Genomic DNA, 20,207 nt, shown 5'->3' with positions numbered 1-20,207 from the left:
GAACACTGATAAACATTTTTGAATTCATACACTTTTCATAAACTCTGAAAACGCTTGCATGGCCTGAGACAGGACAATTTTTGTTCATGGTCGGTAAAAGCCCTTTTACTAGCCATGATTTAGAATTCTCAAGGCTCTCATACCAATTACAAAGCAATTATCAGATGTTGTACAGAACACACTTGATTTCACAATGTACTTTACTGAGCAACTATACAAGTCAGAACTGTCTGACAATTGAAGTGTGTTTACAGGGTTCCCTCTGGCTCAAAATTTTCTGTAGCCAAATTTACGTAATTATGTCTTAATTGTAATTATTTTGGATATTTTATGGGTGATAATGAAGAAAACCTTGTAGTCGAAAGTAATTTTGAAGCGAAACCCTTATTTATAGCCATTGGCTAATTAGGCAAATAGCAAACAGCCTTGGTTTATTTATGTTTTATTACATTACGCACAAATGCAAATTTAGAATTTCTCTTTTTTTTCAATGCTTATCTTCATGCTATTTTTGTGTCTAATTTGTACGTCATTATGCTTATTACTGTACTGTATATGGAGCTCTGGTGTCTATTACAATTACAATTTGAGGGAGAACAAACCCCTTGCTTTATAATTATTGGGGTTCTAGTGGGCATTTGAAAGTACATTGAAAAATAAGGATTTTATCTATACAACACTTCTAATGTTAATCACTTGTACTGGAAATGTGCTAATTCAGCACTGTTAATGAGTTTTTTTAAATAAAGCTTTCATGAAAAGAAATTTCATTAAGTGCACGCAAGTACACGTGCAAGGATTTTTTTGGGGGGTACACTTTTTAATGCATGATTCAGACACATTTATGCCTAAATGGAACACTGATCCAAAGTAATATTAAAATCCTCACCGGAATTAAAAACAAGGGACAAAATTGCCACAAAACCAGGTTTTCATTGTGAAAAAATCTGATAAAGGGAGAAAACTGAAACTGAACTTTTAAAATGAACAAACAAAATTAACCCCCTTTGTAAGTTTGTTTTTTAAAAAAAAATCTATTTTTAGTCGTGGCGACCTTGACATTGGAGATATTGACGTGATTCTTTCGTGCCACAAACCGTCCCATGATGGTGAACAAATGTGCCAAATGATTTTAAAATCTCACAATGAATGACAATAGTTATGGCCAGGACAAGCTCATTTATGGCCATTTTTGACCTTTGAACTCAAAGTGTGACCTTGACCTTGGAGATATCGACGTAATTATTTCGCGCGACACACCGTCCAATGATGGTGAACAAATGTGCCAAATGATTTTAAAATCTGACAATGAACGACATAGTTATGGCTCGGACAAGGTCATTTATGGCCATTTTTGACCTTTGAACTCAAAGTGTGACCTTGACCTTGGAGATATCGACGTAATTATTTCGCGCGACACACCGTCCAATGATGGTGAACAGATGTGCCAAATGATTTTAAAATCTGACAATGAACGACATAGTTATGGCCCCGACAAGCTTGTTCCGCCAGCCCGCCAGCCCGCCAGCCAGCCAGCCAGCCCGCCCACATTCGCCAATCTAATAACCAGTTTTTTCCTTCGGAAAACCTGGTTAAAAATTCATCGTGGTTTTAAATCCAACATTAAAGAGAGCTCAAGACAAGGTAAAGATTCTCAGATATACAGTCTTCGAAATTAGCACACGCCCGATCGCCCGTGGCGAGTAAAATTACTGCCGGGCACATACAAAAATTCACGTTTGTGGCCCGCCGGGCATGTAAATTATTGAAGCCAATTGACAGTTTATAAAAAAATCGTAAGCGGTTCTTGATATTTGCAGATCTATTTTTCAAGTTTGCGAACAAACACCTTGCCGTAAGTTGTAAAACAATGAAATTCGATTGGTTTAACAACACGCACCTGCTTGCACACGTCATCGTTATTGTTTTTTTACCGATGCAGTTCGGTCACATTCGGTTCTTATCGACAGTTTCTCTAGACATTAATCGAGAAGATGCTTTTTGAATCGATCATTCCAATCAAGTAATACGCTTCCGTTTTTGTCAATGTAAACAAATGTCATTGTCGACATAGAGGCTATGCAGTATCTTAGGTATGTTGATGGGGCTAAGCCCGATAAAGCACTTCCAAAATAGAAAATTGACAATGATTGAGAGAAAAAGGAAGCCAAGAAATGGTACGAGGACACCAGAGAACGCTCTTTTCAAGAGCACTGGTGTAACGATCGACCGTCTTAATTCTAGTGACTGATTAGATGTAATTGTATTCACTACTATTGAAACAAATGTTCTGCTTTACTATGTGTAGCATGTAAGTGTTAAAATGTTGTGATTTGTTATAATTTTGGTTAAAAAAGTTTGGGCATGTAAAAAATATGTTGGGCATGTAAAAATTCTTAAGTAACTGGCCCGACTGGCATGTAACTTTTCAAAGCTAATTTCGAAGACTGGATATACATGTTTATGATTTTTTTAAGTGGAATTTATTTAGTAAACATAAGGGTTAAAGATCCATAAACTGTGCACTGCCCAATACTTTTATACTATATAAAAACTTCCAACAACAAGAACTGCCATACAAAGGATAATTACAATATGAAGACCCTACAACATATAACATTGGTTTAAAAATGTGATAATACAAACATTCCGCAAAAATGTCATCTTGTTTTGTTTGGATGAACTCGAGTCAGGATCAGATTAATTCGGTTTGTGTTAAATTGCATTATTTATGCAAGCTAACCCAGAAATCTGCAGCTGTCCGGATCAAATTAATAAACTAGCATTAGAAATTCAGATATCGTCAACATTATAATATCTCGTTAAATCAATGTTACAAGACCAAATGTAGCATTGAAATTTTGACCATAGCTAAAAGAACACTGTTTTTTTATGGGCTAATTTTATTTTACGAAGCATTTGTTGATTTTGAGCATTTATGGATCTTGAAGAAATACCATAAAAAGACATGAAACCAAAGCTTTAAGTATACAATGTACTATACTCAACTTAAGAAAACAAAATTGCCAACATTATAAGAATAGTCTGTTCCCTAAAAGGTTAAAAAAAATAGAAATGTTAACATTCAATCAGTTAAAAAGTAATAAGAACATTTTCCTTTTAAACTTATTTCTATGCTTTTCTATACCCTCATAATATTAAATGGCTCTCGCATCATCAGGTTATTTGGTAAATACTGACAACCTAAAACAAAGAAGCCATTAAAGGGGATTTTAAATATACCCCATGCGCTAGATACAGTGGCATATTATCATAAACAAAAGAAATTTCGCGATAAAATCTATACTGTAACATGAGCTTTTTGAAGCTAAAGTTAGATTCAGTAGCATGTAGCCTGATTTCAGAAGATTTGTTTGTAGCCTATGATATAATCACAATACATTGTTATAATCTAATGCTTATCGATGAACAAATCTATTCACAATAAAATGGTTTATGACATATATAAGTTAAACGATTGTCTTAAAATAAATCTTATTCACAATTGTGTAATTTATTTCCAAACTAGATAAGGGTATATACACATCTCTGTGGGGATAATAACCTTGTGATTATTAACCTAAAATTAAGACAGGTTGATATTTGTCATTAGTATTTAAATGGAATGAACAACAATGTAAATTTCTGATCATTGACAATGTATCATAATAACATGATGAGTTATTTTCATAAAATATATAAGAACTAACAAAATTAAAGTACATGTATTTAATACATTAATTTAGTTTACCTTCAATCTAAATGCCAAATTCTATATAAATTATGACACTCCAGGACATTCATTTGTAAATAATATTATTATCTGGTATATAAAATTATGCTCAGAACAGATGCAGGTATATTTTGGTATCTAAAATGAACGAAATGTTAACATTATAGTTCCCAGGTAGTTGATTGTGCTGGAATGAAAATCTATGGCCACATAATGGTTTCAAATCTAAGTATAAAACCTACGCATAATATAAACTTGTGAGAGCAAGATTGTTTCCAGGTTCTGATTGTCTCCGAGATTGCTTCCCTCCCTTGCTGAATGATATTGAAGGCAGTATATTAAATAAACAAAATATGACGTAAACTGAAGAAATCCTATAGAAACCTACCTGTCTAACAACTTCTTGGAAAATCCAAAATCAGTGATTTTCAAATGTCCATCCCGATCCAACAACAAGTTTTCTGGTTTCAAGTCTCGATACACTATTGAGCGTGAGTGGAGGTATTCCAAAGCCGATACGATCTCGCTGGCGTAGAAGTTGGCCATGGAGTTGGAGAATCGTCCGTAGTTACGGAGATACGAGAATACCTCTCCACCAGGAACATACTCCATCAACATGTAGAGGAATGTGTTGTCATGATTGGCCCAGTACCTGACCAATAGAAATAGAGATGCTTTAACCAATTGCTCCAGATAAAGATTGATTTCAATGTATTTGTCATGGGGTAAATCAACAGTATGCTTACATTTGAGAATATTTATAATTTGCAATCATTGTCTTGATGTACACAATATCCGAAATATGGTGTTAAATTAACACTTTGCAAGGAATAAGTGGCTTTGTCTTTCTTGACAAGATAAGCACAGAACCTGACCGAATGAGAAAATGTACCCTTCACCCCCAAAATAACATTTCCCACCTAATTCATTGATGAAAAACACTGTGTAGGCTGCTACCATGAAAAGGTTTTATTACTTGATGAACCATTTTGGGAGTTACTTAAAATAACTCCATAAATTATTTTCAGAGTGAATGAAAATTTCAGGAACTTTTAATAAACTCTTACATGGTTCATGAATCCCAAAACATGGTCTATAAATTTCTTGTTCCAATGCATGAACTGGCCATAAATGTGTACACATGTAGTTCAAAAACTAAAAAAATCATAAACTATGCAGTATGTAGTAAATTAACAGTGCTGTATATGAACTTACTACATGGTCATTAACATTTGGTTCATGATCATATGTAATTAATATAATTATAAGAAATGTCTTCAAGAATTGTTTACACAATTTGTTTTCATCAATTTTTGAAGTTCTTGTTACTTATAACGCTGTATTATGTGAATTGGGAATAAGACATCAAACTGGGAATAGACATCATTTTGGTGATTTTCTCATACAAAACTATTCATTTCATGATCTACATTTATTTTTGTAATATATTATCTATAATTGAAGCTTAATAAGCAATTTTCCATGACTTTCTGCGCGGTATGGACACAGTTTCATTTCATGAGGATCTTTTGTTAAATTAATAAAAAATCCAGTTTTGAAGTAAAATCAATTTAAATGATGCTATTATATATGCAAGTATCTGTTTTAATTATAATTTGTCAAAGTAGATAAATACAACATATAAAACTGCATATTATGCACTTTTGATAAAACACAATTTATTCCCAAATTGATGTCTTATTCCCAATTCACATAATACAATGTTTTAGAATGTTTGCTATATATTATAACTTCAAAAGGCATTTTACATGCAGCATAATTTGTGCAGGCTTTTTGCCATGAAATGACCATAATAACATTAACAATAACGACTCATTTGTTTCTTTTTACCTTACTTACTAAACATTCAACTTGCGAGTACAACATGTATGAAATGTTTTGGTTTCCAATTCTTTATTTTAACATCCCCGCATACAGAGCTATAGGAATATATTGGAGTTGTTAAGTCTTTCCACTAAAGTTTGTGGAGCAAACTAATACATTTTTCTCATGCAATTCTATAAAAACTTACAATATGTCATCACTTCATCTTAAATTATTTTCTAAAATGTATACTGTTATTGTAAGCCTCCACTGACCGGAAATTTTACATTGTCCCATGGTTAAATAACCCATATCTGAGATTATATATGCATAGAAATGTCAATCCCCTGAACCATGAAATAAATTCATAAAAGAATGAAATATCTTGTCAAAACTGAAATCCGCCAAAGCACTTCCAAGATATGGCTCCGGACGGACGGACGGAAAGATGGACGGACGGACAATGCCAAAACAATATCCCTCTGCCTATGGCAGGGGATAATAAATTTTATGAACTTGTTCCATAACAAAAAAGACCGTTAAAAAAATAATTATTACAACCTATAAATATATATGAAATCGATAATCATGCATTCTACATCTTTCATGAATTTCTAATCAATTGTGGGTAAGAAAATGTGTGACACTTTCCCCCAGTCATTCTAAACATGAAAACTGAATCATTACAGAAAGGGCGAAAAAGTAATAAGCCACTTACATGTTAACAATGAAAGGATGTGATATGGATGCAAGGATTTCTTTCTCGTTCTTCACATGTTCGATCTGCTTCAACCGAATGACCTCTGTGATGGCCATGACCTTGAGAGCGAAGTAGTTGCGAGTGTCGTTGTTCCGGACCAGCACCACCCTGCCAAACGTGCCCGTACCTGATAACAGAGAGCTCATTGTAGACCCTTTACCCGTACCTGATAACAGAGAGCTCATTGTAGACCCTTTACCCGTACCTGATAACAGAGAGCTCATTGTAGACCCTTTACCCGTACCTGTATACGACGCCACAAAAAATCGAAGAAATCGAAGAAAATGCTAATTTTAGAAATTCAGCAGACAACATTTACACAGACGACAAATTTCCCAGCATGCAAACGGTTAAAGAAAACTTACCACTAGGAGGGCAACAAAGTAATCTACACCTAAACGTGAGGAAAAACTATTAGTGCCAATAAGCACTCTCGATGAAAGATAAGACACCTTTCTGCAGACACAGAGCTTTGATAGGGCAGGGCCAGACACAACTGTTCAGTAGTATAAACAGACACAAAGAGCCATCAAATGTATACTACCAGATTAAACTTATTTGTGTAAACCGTATATGAAATATAAAGGTAGACAAGTCCTTAATTTCTTGTCACTATACGGTTTGTCATGAGGTTTAGCGGTTTGTCATGAGGTTTAGATACGCATGTATCATCTGTGAAAACATATTGTATACATCAGTTAAAAGATCAGTAATTTAAATGCAGATAAATGCAAGTTAATTTTTCAATGAAATCCACTTTCACTTTCCACAAATTTTCAGAAAATATTTTGTACGTGCTGCCTCATTAAATGTACATTTAAAGGCTCACAAATCATGTTTTTACGTACACAATTGGAATACCCCAGTTGTGGTTGGATGTCAAATACAGGCTAATAATGCTATTCACATGGGTTTCAAGCGCATGTTTACTTAAAAAAATCGCAAACTATTCACAGTGTTTATGACAGCAGTACACGTGAATTCAATTTTTGACAGAAACACTTGCAAGCACTTGCTATTTTTCAAAAGCATAGCCATTTTTGCTTAAATTTACATCTCATATTTATGAACCCTGAAATACTAAACAAAAAATATATCTTTAAAAAGATATACAGCGTTGATGTTGTAATGTTTGTGCCCAGTGAAAGGAGATGGAATGAAGCGACCATGTATTTTAATGAGGGTAGTGAGTAATAATAAAATAGACTTTTTTAATGTATGTATTAACAAATAAAAATGAAGAACAAGAAGAGGTGAAATTGTATGTTTATGGTCAATAAGTATTGTAATGACTAGGTTTTCATAATTGAACGAGTAATACATTCAATAGGAAAAGAAAACATATTCGCCACTGAAATACTATGAACATAATGTTGGAATGAAATAAAAGATAATGTGTTATAATGTGTTCAGATGTTAGTAGAATGTAAACATAAAAGACTCAATATTGCAAGCATCATAGTGATATGAATTTTTTGCAGAAAAACAGAACTTTATATAAAAAATTAACAAAACAAAGAACAAAGAAACATATTTACACTAACAAACGCAAATATGGATTATAATAAATCAAAGACAGATATATTTCAAACACCTATATATTTCCTTAGTATCGCGGGCTACCGCCCCCAAACCCCCACTTTGTCGATAGTGGTAAACAACTGCGTACCGGTAAAGTGCAATCTAGCCTGTTTTTGTAGTGTTTAGTGTGGCCGCTACAGCATGTAAACAATAGATTCTTTTAATTGTAGAGACATGTGATTAATGCTATACTGCTTTGTAAACTAAGGGAAAACTTTTCAATGTAATGTTTAGAGGATGTTTTGTATCATGACAGTTTTTAATTTTTTTGTAATTTACATGTAATTTACAATATAATATTTCAGTTCAAATGATATGCATCCAATGTTTTAGTCTGGGAACCAGACTACCAATGTTTACGGTGATTTTTGTATTATTATCCAATGGACAATTCGGGTTTATTCATTTCAGACCTATCATGAATGAAGGTCTTCTAAGGTCAAAAGTGACGTTTAACAGCTATCCCGAAAAATTCTCTGAATAATAAGATCAACATGTTGTTTATAGCTCACTTCAGCATGTAGTGCTTTTCATCAGCTATAAATTATAATGGTCAGTGCATGTCGGGAGGCATATGTCCTGTGCCCGTGCCATTGTTATGAATCATCATCTATAGATTTTATACATAGTGTATTCAAATTATACCCTAGGGGTCAAAACTGGCCCGCCCCGGAGGTCACCAGTTTTACATTGGCTGATATAGGGAAAGCTTTTTTTAAACTTCTTGTTTGAAAAGCTACTGACCGACGGGTTTTTATATTTGGTATATAGCATCAAATCGAGGCTCTCGACAAAGTTTGTTAAAATAATGTCACTGGGGTTAAAACTTGTTGGGCCCCTGGGTCTCCAAATTTTACATAGACTTAAATCGGGAAAATATTTTTTAAATCTTGAGATTCTCATGAAAGTTTGTTCAGGTTTGAAAGCTGAACATGCCCCAGGAGTCTATTGTTTTCAAATCTCTGCAACAACAGGCCTAGGGCTTTGATATTTAGTTTTAAACATCAGATATTTCTCAGGGGTGTACATATTGGTAGGTAAGATCAATAAGTGGTCCAACTTGTAGCCATTTATTACTATCAGCCTTATACAACAATAACTGTTTGCTAAACTTCCTCTGTGGCTCACCTGTGCTCCTACAGCCAACATCTTTCTTATTGTCAGACCAGTAAATGTGGGCTACAGGGGCAATTACAGCCTCTTAGACAGGTTAAACCTGGTTAATGATGATACAGTTTCCACATTGTAGCCACTGAGATAGTTCATTGGCAGGGATATACCATGAATCATAACAAAATTATGTGTGCATTTTGTTTTTACTGTTTGACTATTTCCCTCCTCATAGCATTTAACTGACTTTAAGTGCTGGAACCGTATTTTGTGGCCTTTGCCACAGAATGTGATGTCTCATTAGGATCCAAACTGTTTGCTATTCTGATAGTATTCTTTGAACAAGAGGGCCCAAAGTCGCTCACCTGAGATTCAAAGGAATTGACCTGTTCTGTGCAGCCCAAGATGTCATTAGAACAAAATGTTCTTACCAACTTTCATGACTAGTGAACACCCTGGCAGCCACCTTTTTAAACAGACCAGAACCATTTTCATACACATCCAAGATATCATTTAAACAAATATACTGACAAAGTTTCATGAAGATTCATAAGTCCATATAAGGAAAAATGCCCCGCCCACTGGTGGCCATTGTTTTTCAACCAACTGGAACCATTTTCGAACTCATCCAAGATATCAGTGGGACAAATCATCTGACCAAGTTTCATGATGATCGGACAATAAATGTGGCCTCTAGAGTGTTAACAAGGTTTTACAAAAGCAGGATATATAGCCATATTAGGAAAAATGCCCCGCCCCCAGGTGGCCATGTTTTTTAAGCAACTGAAACCATTTTCGAACTCATCCAAGATATTATTAGGACAAATCTTCTGACCAAATTTCATGAAGATGGGAAAATAAATGTGGTCTCTAGAGTGTTAACAAGGTTTTACTATAGCCATATAAGGAAAAATGCCCCGCCCCCTGGCAGCCATGTATTTCAACCAACTGGCATCATTTTTGAACTTGTCCAAGATATTATTGGGATAAATCTTCTGAACAAGTTTCATGAAGATCGGACAAGAGTGCTAACAAGATTTTACTATAGCCATAGCCCTATAAGGAAAAATGCCCCACCCCTTGGCAGCCATGTTTTTCAAGCAAACGTAACCAGTTTTGAACTCATCCAAGATATCATTGAGACCAATCTTCTGACCAAATTTTATGAAGATTGGACAATAAAAGTGGCCTCTAGAGTGTTCACAAGGTTTTACTATAGCCATATAAGGAAAAATGCCCCGCCCCTTAGCAGCCATGTTTTTCAAGCAAACGTAACCATTTTTGATCTCATCCAAGATTTCATACAGACCAATCTTCTGACCAAATTTCATGAAGATTAGACAATAAATGTGGCCTCTAGAGTGTTAACAAGGTTTTACTATAGCCATGTAAGGAAAACTGCCTCGCCCCCTGGCGGCCATGTTTTTTCACCGATCTGGACCATTTTCGAACTCGTCCGAGATATCAATAAAACCAATGTTTAAACCAAGTTTCATGATGATTGGGCAAAAATTGTGACTTATCGAGTGTTCACAAGGTTTCTCTATAGCCATATAAGGAATACTGCCCCGCCCCCTGGCGGCCATGTTTTTCAACGGACCAGAACCATTTTTGAACTCAACCAACATATCATTTAGACAAACATTTTGACAAAGTTACATGAAGATTGGGCATCAAATGTGACTTCTACAGTGTTCATAAGGTTTTTCTTTTTTTTGACCTAGTGACCTAGTTTTTGACCCAGCATGACCCAGTTTCAAACTCAGTCGAGGTATCAATGGGACAAATGTTCTGACCAAATTTCATGAAGATCAGACAATAAATGTGGCTTCTAGAGTGTTCACAAGGCAAAATGTTGACGCACACGACGCACGACGGACAAAAGGCGATCACAAAAGCTCACCATGAGCTAAAAAAAAATAGAAGAAAATTCTAATTTAAGAAATTCAGCAGACGACATTTTAGCAGACAACAAATTTCCCAGCATGCAAAGGGTTAAATAAATGAACCATGAGACAGCCATTACAAGTCAGCAGTATGGTATAAGAAGAGATTCATGACCACTGAATCATAATAATTTGCCAAATTTAGAAGGCAAACTCTAATTTAGGAAACAGTCATCCAAATAAGAAGTGTGACCAAGCAAGCCTAAATTCTTATCTTATTACTTGAGACATAGGCATTGTTACAAGCTTGCCTATAAAAAATAAACATTATTTTAGCCTGAGGTTAAACCTTTCTCACTCGGAAGGAAAGTGAAAATGGCTATGTGCAAACAGCATAAAACCAGAACAGCTTGCGAGTAATTCGCAGTCTTAGTTCAGGTTTTATGCTGTTTGCTGCTCATCAGTATTTAAGGGTTGGAAATAACATTTAACTTTCTGAGGGACTAGAATTGTGTGAAAATACGTATCTAAGGGGTAAAGGGTAAACAAGTGTTCTGAATTTTATCATGTTATGATCAAACTTAGAATTGTTGAAGCAAAGACTGTAGATGCAGCCCAATTATCCATACACATGTTCATGCACCATACACGGGTCAAATATTGTCCATGTTATCCAGTACACATGTCCATTCACCATACATGGATCAAATATTGTCCATGTAATCCAGTACACATGTCCATTCACCATACATGGGTCAAATATTGTCCATGTAATCCAGTACACATGTCCATTCACCATACATGGTTCAAATATTGTCCATGTAATCCAGTGCACATGTTCATTCACCATACATGGGTCAAATATTGTCCATGTAATCCAGTACACATGTTCAATCACCATACATGGGTCAAATATTGTCCATGTAATCCAGTACACATGTTCATTCACCATACATGGGTCAAATATTGTCTACATGTATGTTATCCAGTACACATGTTCATTCACCATACATGGGTCAAATATTGTCCATGTAATCCAGTACACATGTTCATTCACCATACATGGGTCAAATATTGTCTATGTTATCCAGTACACATGTTCAATCACCATACATGGGTCAAATATTGTCCATGTAATCCAGTACACATGTTCATTCACCATACATGGGTCAAATATTGTCTACATGTATGTTATCCAGTACACATGTTCATTCACCATACATGGGTCAATTATTGTCCATGTAATCCAGTACACATGTTCATTCACCATACATGGGTCAAATATTGTCTATGTTATCCAGTACACATGTTCATTCACCATACATGGGTCAAATATTGTCCATGTAATCCAGTACACATGTTCATTCACCATACATGGGTCAAATATTGTCCATGTAATCCAGAACACATGTTCATTCACCATACATGGGTCAAATATTGTCCATGTAATCAAGTACATGTAAATATGAGCCAGGTCGTGCAAAAATGGGCATTCACTCAGGAGCTACCCGGTTCCTTATAAAGTCATGCAAGTGTTTGTGGTCTCATTAGCCAGTGATTTTTTTCACCAATTGGGAACGAGTCCTGTACCCATGCCATTGGGAATTGTTCGCGTCGTGAAATCACCAAATTGGGAAAAAATGAGTCGCGAAATCTTCCAATTGGGGAAAAATCAAGTTGTGAATTGTACCAATTGAAGTACAGTACACTCCACCCGTTTTCCCCAATTTCCCTCCATACTCCGCGGTGATTGACCTTGAGGGAGATTAAGAAAATCCAGCCAGACGCGACGTTTGCATGATTTTGGACGCGGCGGTTAATGATCGGCAAAATTGATAAGCCGACGCGGCGGCCCTCGGCGTTGGCAAAGCGGGGGAAACTCCGCATTTTACGAGATAACGATCAATTTAATTTTGTATGACTTCCTGATTTTCAAATAAAATTACATTTATTACAAGGACATAAATGTACATGTAGTATAATATTTACAATTAAAAAAAACAACCAAGATAGATCAATCCCGACGTGGTTGTAGAAGTAGTTGTTGTTGTATAGAAAACTCGTTGATTTACAACAAACAAAACGTCGTCTTTTAACTAATACTTACCAATTAATATAAACACAGTTTGCAACATTGTTTTTATTTTGATAATTTAATCCAAAGTTTTCATGTTAGCAGGTGATTTTCTATACTAAACAAATGACCAAGGACCCTAAAAATCTCGCAAATCTGTGTGAATTGACGAATTTGACGTAATCAAAGAAAAGCCGCTTCCTGTCTAAAGGCATAACTTACTCAAGTAAACACGTTCAACGAATGCATAAGGAATGGTTTTAATTGTCGGAACAAAGTCAATTCTCTGCTCGCTAATGCATTTTTTTTCTCTTTGAAGTAAGGTTATTCCATTGATTGCTAAAAGAAGGTGGTAACTATTGAGTTGATAGTTGCATTTAATATTCACAGTTGTATTCTTGTTGCATCGACATTCAAAACAATGTTTACCAGTAATTATGGACCAAATCGGCAGAGTGACATTCACACATGTTAATCCCTTTTGTCAAAACACAGCAGACAGCAGTCTACACAATAGGTCAGTTGACAAGCTTTGCGTGTTTTCATAACCTCAAACACTTAAAATCCAGTTCCGCCCAGATGTCTTCTTTAATCAGTTTACAGTACAATTACTGTTAAAATAATTACTCTACTAAAATACCGTAACGATAAAGATTCGGAGAGTATGATTTGAAATTATTTTGGAGGAAATATCAACTTATTCGCTATATAATTTTGTTAAAAATACCGAAATCAACAAAATTCAATGTTCTCTGCGCTATAAAATTGTATAAAAAAAATCAATACACGCACGCTTTGCAGGAGTATACCTTGTACATTGCAGCATAATTTTCGCGCGCTTTTGTCGGGAAATAACATGACGACTGTATACTGGAAGCATTTGTAAATGTCGTGTTAACATTAAAAATCGTAGTGTGTTTTAGATTACTAATTATTATTCTCATTTGGAAATTTTATGGAACATTTATTCTCGTCTTATATGTGTTATGATTTCAATATTAATTTGTCAAATGTCTTATATTCATTCATATTGTAGACGTACCTGTGAATTTAAAAACATAATTTGTATACGCATTAATTTTCAATACAATTATCTTTTTTATACATGTACTACAATATTTAAACAATTTATTATAACAATGTTTTTATTTTTTGGCATGCCCAGTAGCACACTGCTAACGCCGCGTTGCGCGGCGGTCACTGATAAGAACGGAAATTGTCTGCATTTACCGACTAGGCTAAAGTAATACACGCCGCGGGAATTAGCGAACGCGGTGTAACGCCGAGCGTTTTATCCAGTTCACCTCGCTCTCTCAACGCGGCTATAACACTCGCTAGCAGAAAAAACCCGCTGAGGGAGCGCGTTTTTTGGGGAAAAGGCGTGGAGTGTACTGTATGGTATTTTTATGACTTTGTTTAACTTTTGTCAGCATTAAATGACACAGGAAAGCAACAGTAACTTTTATTCACAGTCTTCCACAAACAACAACATGCTATCGGAACACAGATTGTTACAGAAAGAGTTCTCAGTGTTTTTATCGGCTTTAAGTATATCAAGAATGGCATCTTTGTTGGCTGATGAGAGTCCAGACACCCCCAGGCTGCAAAGCCTTATTTTTGTTGCAGTGTACGTCCGCCATTTGCAATGTCAAAGGTCATGACGTAGCAATTTAATTCTACTCGGATAATTTATATCTAATTGAGGAAATGTGTTTTCTCAATGTCTATTATGTTATCTTAGGACTTGTTAGTATAAACATGAACTGTGATTCCAGTTAATATAAAATGGGTGTTACTCGTAATTATGGGTTGATTAACAAACTGACAAAACTCGCTGGATTTAATACAGTAGTGGATCTACGTAATTAATAAACCTTTGATCAATTATGTTTTTCTTGAATAATTTTTTTGACTTTCTTTAACCTTGCCGTCTGCCAAAAACCTGCAATTATTGGATGGTCAATCAATTATCATGTAATCATTAGACGACTTACGGAACGCGCAAAGAGGCACTAGTGTATTGTTATATCAACCAATATTAAGCGACTGCTTTGTCACGGTCAATTAGCGATCAGTGCGGGGGGTTAAATTGTGTAACTGTTAGATAAACAATAAACTTGCTAATCACCTGCGGGTGGTGGTACGCTTTATAAAAATAATCACGCAGCTTGATTTTCGCTTTTCCGGTCTTGCTTACTTAAGAAAATCGGGTGACTTGATCTTTGCTTTTCTGGGCTCGTAGGGCGAAATCATGGGCATTAGAATAAAATTATTGATCTGTTCCCCGTAGGGTAGTCTCTGATAACATACACGTATTAAATGTACAAATGTAACGTTAAATGTTTAAACCAGTCATTGATTGAGAAGCCAAATTGGCCAACACTTAAAACTGTCTCGAAATACGTCAAGTTGGTGTTTTCGGGGATTATTTACTCGATTTTGATTGGGTTTTTGTATTTTTTTGGCAATTGTGATGGGTCCGGTTCATTTTGAGAACGGGTCCGTAGGTCATTGGGAACGGGTCCATTTACCGGACCCGTCCAAAAAAGGGAAAAAAAACACTGCATTAGCGGACATTATGACTCCTCACAACAGTATAGAGATGAAGAGGCATTTGCGTATCTGGATCTACACTTTTCTGATATATCATAAGGCCCATTGTCTCACAATGTGGCTCCGTATGCAACTATCGCTCACCACCCCATTGGTAACAGTCAGCTGAGTCCGTACATCATATTAACTTAATTTGGTTTAATTATGTTCATGATTTAATGGGCCAGCTTATAATGAATATCACCAGCAAAAATCCTTTCATTTACATTGAAACTCCTCCCCACATCTTTTGACAGCATGCTTGCCATTTTTATCTGCTATACATATCACAGAATCTTTCTCATTTTGCTAGGTTATCTGATAAACATCGATGAAATGTATGTTTTTCTAGAAGTATGTAGTATGATTGTAGTAGCCTTAAACTGTTTATTCTGAGAGATGTGTGTATCTGATTATATCCACCTTTGATTTCAAGAAGTGCCAAAATTGCCAGCACCATGACAAATAGACAATTACTCAAGATGCAAAAATTATACTTGAAACAAGTCTTGATGGAAGTGAAACATTGCTATCAGCAGTTCAAGCAGTAAGAGAATGTAAAGCCACACAAGAAATAGGTCCGTTTGGGGTCTCCTTGGAAAGAAAAACAGGGTCGGTAGGTAGGGCTTGTTTTGTCTTTTTTTTTGTCTTTCGGGTACTAGAATGGAAGGCTACTAAAGCTTATTATAAGAAATACATGTATATATATATATGCTTCGTTTGCTTGATATTACATCTTATATGAACGAAAATGAACAAATTAAAAATAAATAAATTGGGAAACACGGTCGGGAGACCCGAAACAGACCTTTTTTTTTTTTGGCCTAATTATCAATTCAGCAGGATTATAAAGGATTTCACAAGCGAGAAAAAAGCTTAAAAGACAATAAAGCAGATTTTAAATGTATAAAGAAGTTCTTGAAAAACAGTTTTCTGAAATGCACATGCTTTGAATCTCTGCAAGGTAGCAGACCTACAATCTGTGACTCAGGTGTGATCAATTAACTTAGAAGATGATGTGTACTTCTGCAGTGATTATCTCTGATAATCTATCTACATATGTGCTGCCAGAAATAGCAATACTGCCAACACACACACACAATCACTTACTGGATGATGTGTGAATGGTTTTCAAACCTCTAGTTATGCACTTCAGTATGGGCAAACAGGCTTTATGCATGTGTGCAGTCTGCACAGGCTTATCTGGGATATAATGCACATGCATTAAGCCCTGTATTCCCAGGTAGAGGCTGTCATAGCATTTCATACAATTTTTAGTGCGAGCGTTAGCTCTAACTACTTTAACAGACCAAATTTTGCAAATCAGTATGCGCTGAACTGCTTAACTAGCTATGGAAAGACAACCACTGCCTGTTGCAGTTAAATTATGCAGACCACAAATTTATGCTAGAATCTTCTGCTAGGAAAGATGACCACCACATATGCCTGTTCACAGCAGTGGGTGTATATGACTAATAGTGTTTAACAGCTTTTAAGACAAATTTGGCCAGTCTAGTGTTTATCATTGAAATTTGTATATAGTGGCTGCTTTCAGGGAAAACGGAGCTTCATGCATGTCAAATAAGATTAGCCTGTGCACACTGATTAGCCTGTGCAATGCACACATGCTAATCAAGGACGACATTTCTGATTTTATAATGTTTTTCGTTTAAAGATTCTCTGGTACTGGGATGACAATTAATGCATATGGATTAAGCCCTTTTTTCCCAAAATGAAGCTTAAATTATATTGACTGTTTATTAATGATTTTAAAAAACACATCTGGACCTGTGCTTTAAGACACACTCTTTATAAATTTGAATGGGTTGTGTTCATTTAAAACTTGCAATATAAATAGCTATAACCTAATTTTTAAAACTGAGTTGTGTCTAAACCTATACAACAGCGAACACCTAAAGTGCCTTCAGCACTTTGATATAGTGTGTTGCTGGGTATAATGGAGAACAATATTGAATGCAACAGGCTAATGGCATTTTAATCAGAATTGTTCACAACCACCAATTAAATCCAATAATAAATTACAATGTGCTAGATGATGTACACATGTTAGTAAGAACAGTTCACTTGACAAAATGGCAACCAGTTGGCTATATTAAATATTGACAATGCAAAGTTATTGATTGTTTTGGAACGCATTATTTCAACAGACTGTAACATGCATTTCAATCAACTTCACCCTAAACTATTTAACAAAACATGAACAAATAGCATTGTGACAGCATTTAGCTACATGTCAGTCCAATATGTCATAATAAGTCAAAAAATATATCTTTCCCCTCGATATATTATAATTTAGAAAAACATGTTGACGTGGACATTTTTCTTTCAGAACTTTGCATTTATCTCTTTAAATATACGTGTTGGTTTCTCCTTTGAAAAATGTTCTATTTATTTTACGCTAAAGCCAAAGGTAGCTATTGACAGATTTGCAGAGTTTATCTTTTGGCACAAGTCTGGGATCCTTTTAACGTATGACAATAAGATGTATGCTGTAAATGTGCCACAGTCAAAAAAGAAATAACAAAGATGTATATCTCTGTGAATAAAGACACATTTTATTATTTGTATGTGTATGAATATTATTTAACTCATCAATGCAATGGCTTGATTCATCCATTAAACTAACAGCCCAATACAGCTTTTAAAGTAAATAGCACTCCATTTAGAGAACAAAAATATAGTTTAAAACCTTCAAATAATGCATACACCAGTCATAATAGATTACATTTTCAAAATTTGTTAACAATGGCATTATATAAATCTATTAAAAATTGAACAGAATTAACCTGTCAAATAAAATCTCTTTTTGATATGAAACACATAAGTCTAAAGTGCTTAAGCTTTTTAATACCATAATGATTTCATGAACAATTAATGTGATCAGTATGCAGTGTTACACATATTACTGCTATAACTGTATGTGAACTGCTGTTTTTTATCAAAATTTGCTTTTGCCACTTCTTTATGGAGCACTTAAAAAAAAATCTACTCCCTTGTAAATTTTGAGCAATTAAACATTTAATAAAATTTACATTTTGTGACAAAGACTTGTTTGAATTTTTCCAAAACTGACCTGGAAACAAGCTGCACATTTATTGCCAGTGCAAGGAAAACCTTTACCGTATAAATAATGTATATAAACAGACGTTATGTGTTCCCATAACCTCATTTGGTAGTTATGTTTTTTTAATTCAAGTAACTCAATCCAGGCATAATCTATTAACAATTTCAAGAAGTCTATTGGCTCCTGACTGTCTATTCCAATGTTCAACTTTGTCAACCTACTAATTGCAGAGACTCCTTTTTCCAGCCATTCTCCACATCTGCTTGATTTTAATCAGTTAATTTCTTGTAAAAAATAAATCATTAACAGGGTTTGTAAGTCACTTCTTGCTTATGTAATTGAAGGGCTGTGTTAATATGTCTTGGGCAAAGTTATTGTCCACATCGCCCTTATAGCTGAGGCCTGGCCCTTTAGCCTGAATGAACCCAACATAATTATGTTGTAAAGTTTGACTCTTGAGCAGAAAGGCATTCACCATAATCAATAGCATAAGATTGCAAGAAGCACAAGCTTAAATTGTTCAAAGGATGGGAATTTTCAAAGAATGGTATAGAAAATAGATACTCATAATAAATATGAAAATGGTTGAGACCATTCAATTTCAATATAACATGCTGGACATCAAGGGTTAGTCATAAGCGTAGTGTGGGTCAGTGAAAAAAAATAAAATATTTAGGCCTACTCAGTACTGGTTTTAATGGAATGACAACTACATGTAACTTGATTTTGTTTACGAGTAAAATTACACAATGATTAAAGACCTACTTTTTTGCAATTATTATTAATGGCCCATCATTAAACTACAAAGAATCAATGTCTTAGCCCTCATTTTTATTGCACAAGCACTTAGGAATGCCAGAGATCCACTGTTTGAAATAGGCCCAACAGAGAAACATATGTTTTACAACAAAATGTTTGTTTTACAACAGAGAACACATGTTGAAATCAAACAGAGGTGTTTTACATCAGCTCCTGTCAGACTTGGAGGCCAATGTTTACTTTCAAAGCATGCAAAGCTTTGTTTCTAATTATTTATTTTGAGGAAAATAAATCATATATGATATATTTTTAATATAAACTGAACAGAGGTGCTGTATTTTATATTCTCTGGCTCAAATCTGAACTGATGTGAGAATCAATAGACAACAACAGCATTAACCCATTTATGCCTAGTGGACTCTCCAATCCTTCTAAATTGGATCAATTTATTTCCAAAATTAGGAATGTCCAGTATATTTATTTCTACATTAAGAATATTTCTTACAGAAATTCCTTTAAGCAAACAGCGCAGACCCTGATGAGACACCGCATCATGCGGCGTCTCATCTGGGACTACGCTGTTTGCCAGGGCCTTTTTTCTAGACGTTAGGCATAAATGGGTTAAAGGGAAAAAAACAATTATTTGAGACATGTGGGCCTAAGGTCCTAAGAAGCCCATCTAGACTCAAAAGAAATAAACTGGACTGTACATGTATTATGTCACTAAAGCCTTGAAAGGAAAACTACCAAAAGCTCACCATGAGAACATAATGCCCGGCTCTGTTACGCTTAAAAGGTAATAT

General features: G+C 35.0%; 1 protein-coding gene across 4 annotated transcripts in view; it reads right to left on the bottom strand.

Moving 5' to 3' along the window:
• LOC127833250 (cAMP-dependent protein kinase catalytic subunit PRKX-like) overlaps positions 1–20,207 on the bottom strand; it is a 74,832-nt gene that overhangs the window by 48,465 nt on the left and 6,160 nt on the right. For 3 of the 4 annotated variants that reach the window (XR_008027277.1, XM_052358413.1, XM_052358414.1), the window contains exons 2-3: positions 6,276–6,444; positions 4,122–4,385 (exon numbers count right to left, since the gene is read on the bottom strand). Coding sequence is in view for 3 of the 4 variants with exons in the window: in XM_052358413.1 (XP_052214373.1) it covers positions 4,122–4,385; positions 6,276–6,444 (433 nt within the window). In the remaining variant the exon portion in view is untranslated. Of the gene's footprint in view, positions 1–4,121; positions 4,386–6,275; positions 6,445–6,682; positions 6,929–20,207 lie in introns of those variants that run through there. The other variant, XM_052358415.1, reaches the window with a different exon arrangement.

The sequence above is a fragment of the Dreissena polymorpha genome, chromosome 6 (genome assembly GCF_020536995.1).
Source record: "Dreissena polymorpha isolate Duluth1 chromosome 6, UMN_Dpol_1.0, whole genome shotgun sequence".
NCBI classification, from domain to species: domain Eukaryota; kingdom Metazoa; phylum Mollusca; class Bivalvia; order Myida; family Dreissenidae; genus Dreissena; species Dreissena polymorpha.
The sequence above is the reverse complement of the archived record's forward strand: the minus strand, read 5'-3'. Positions and strand labels throughout refer to the sequence as shown.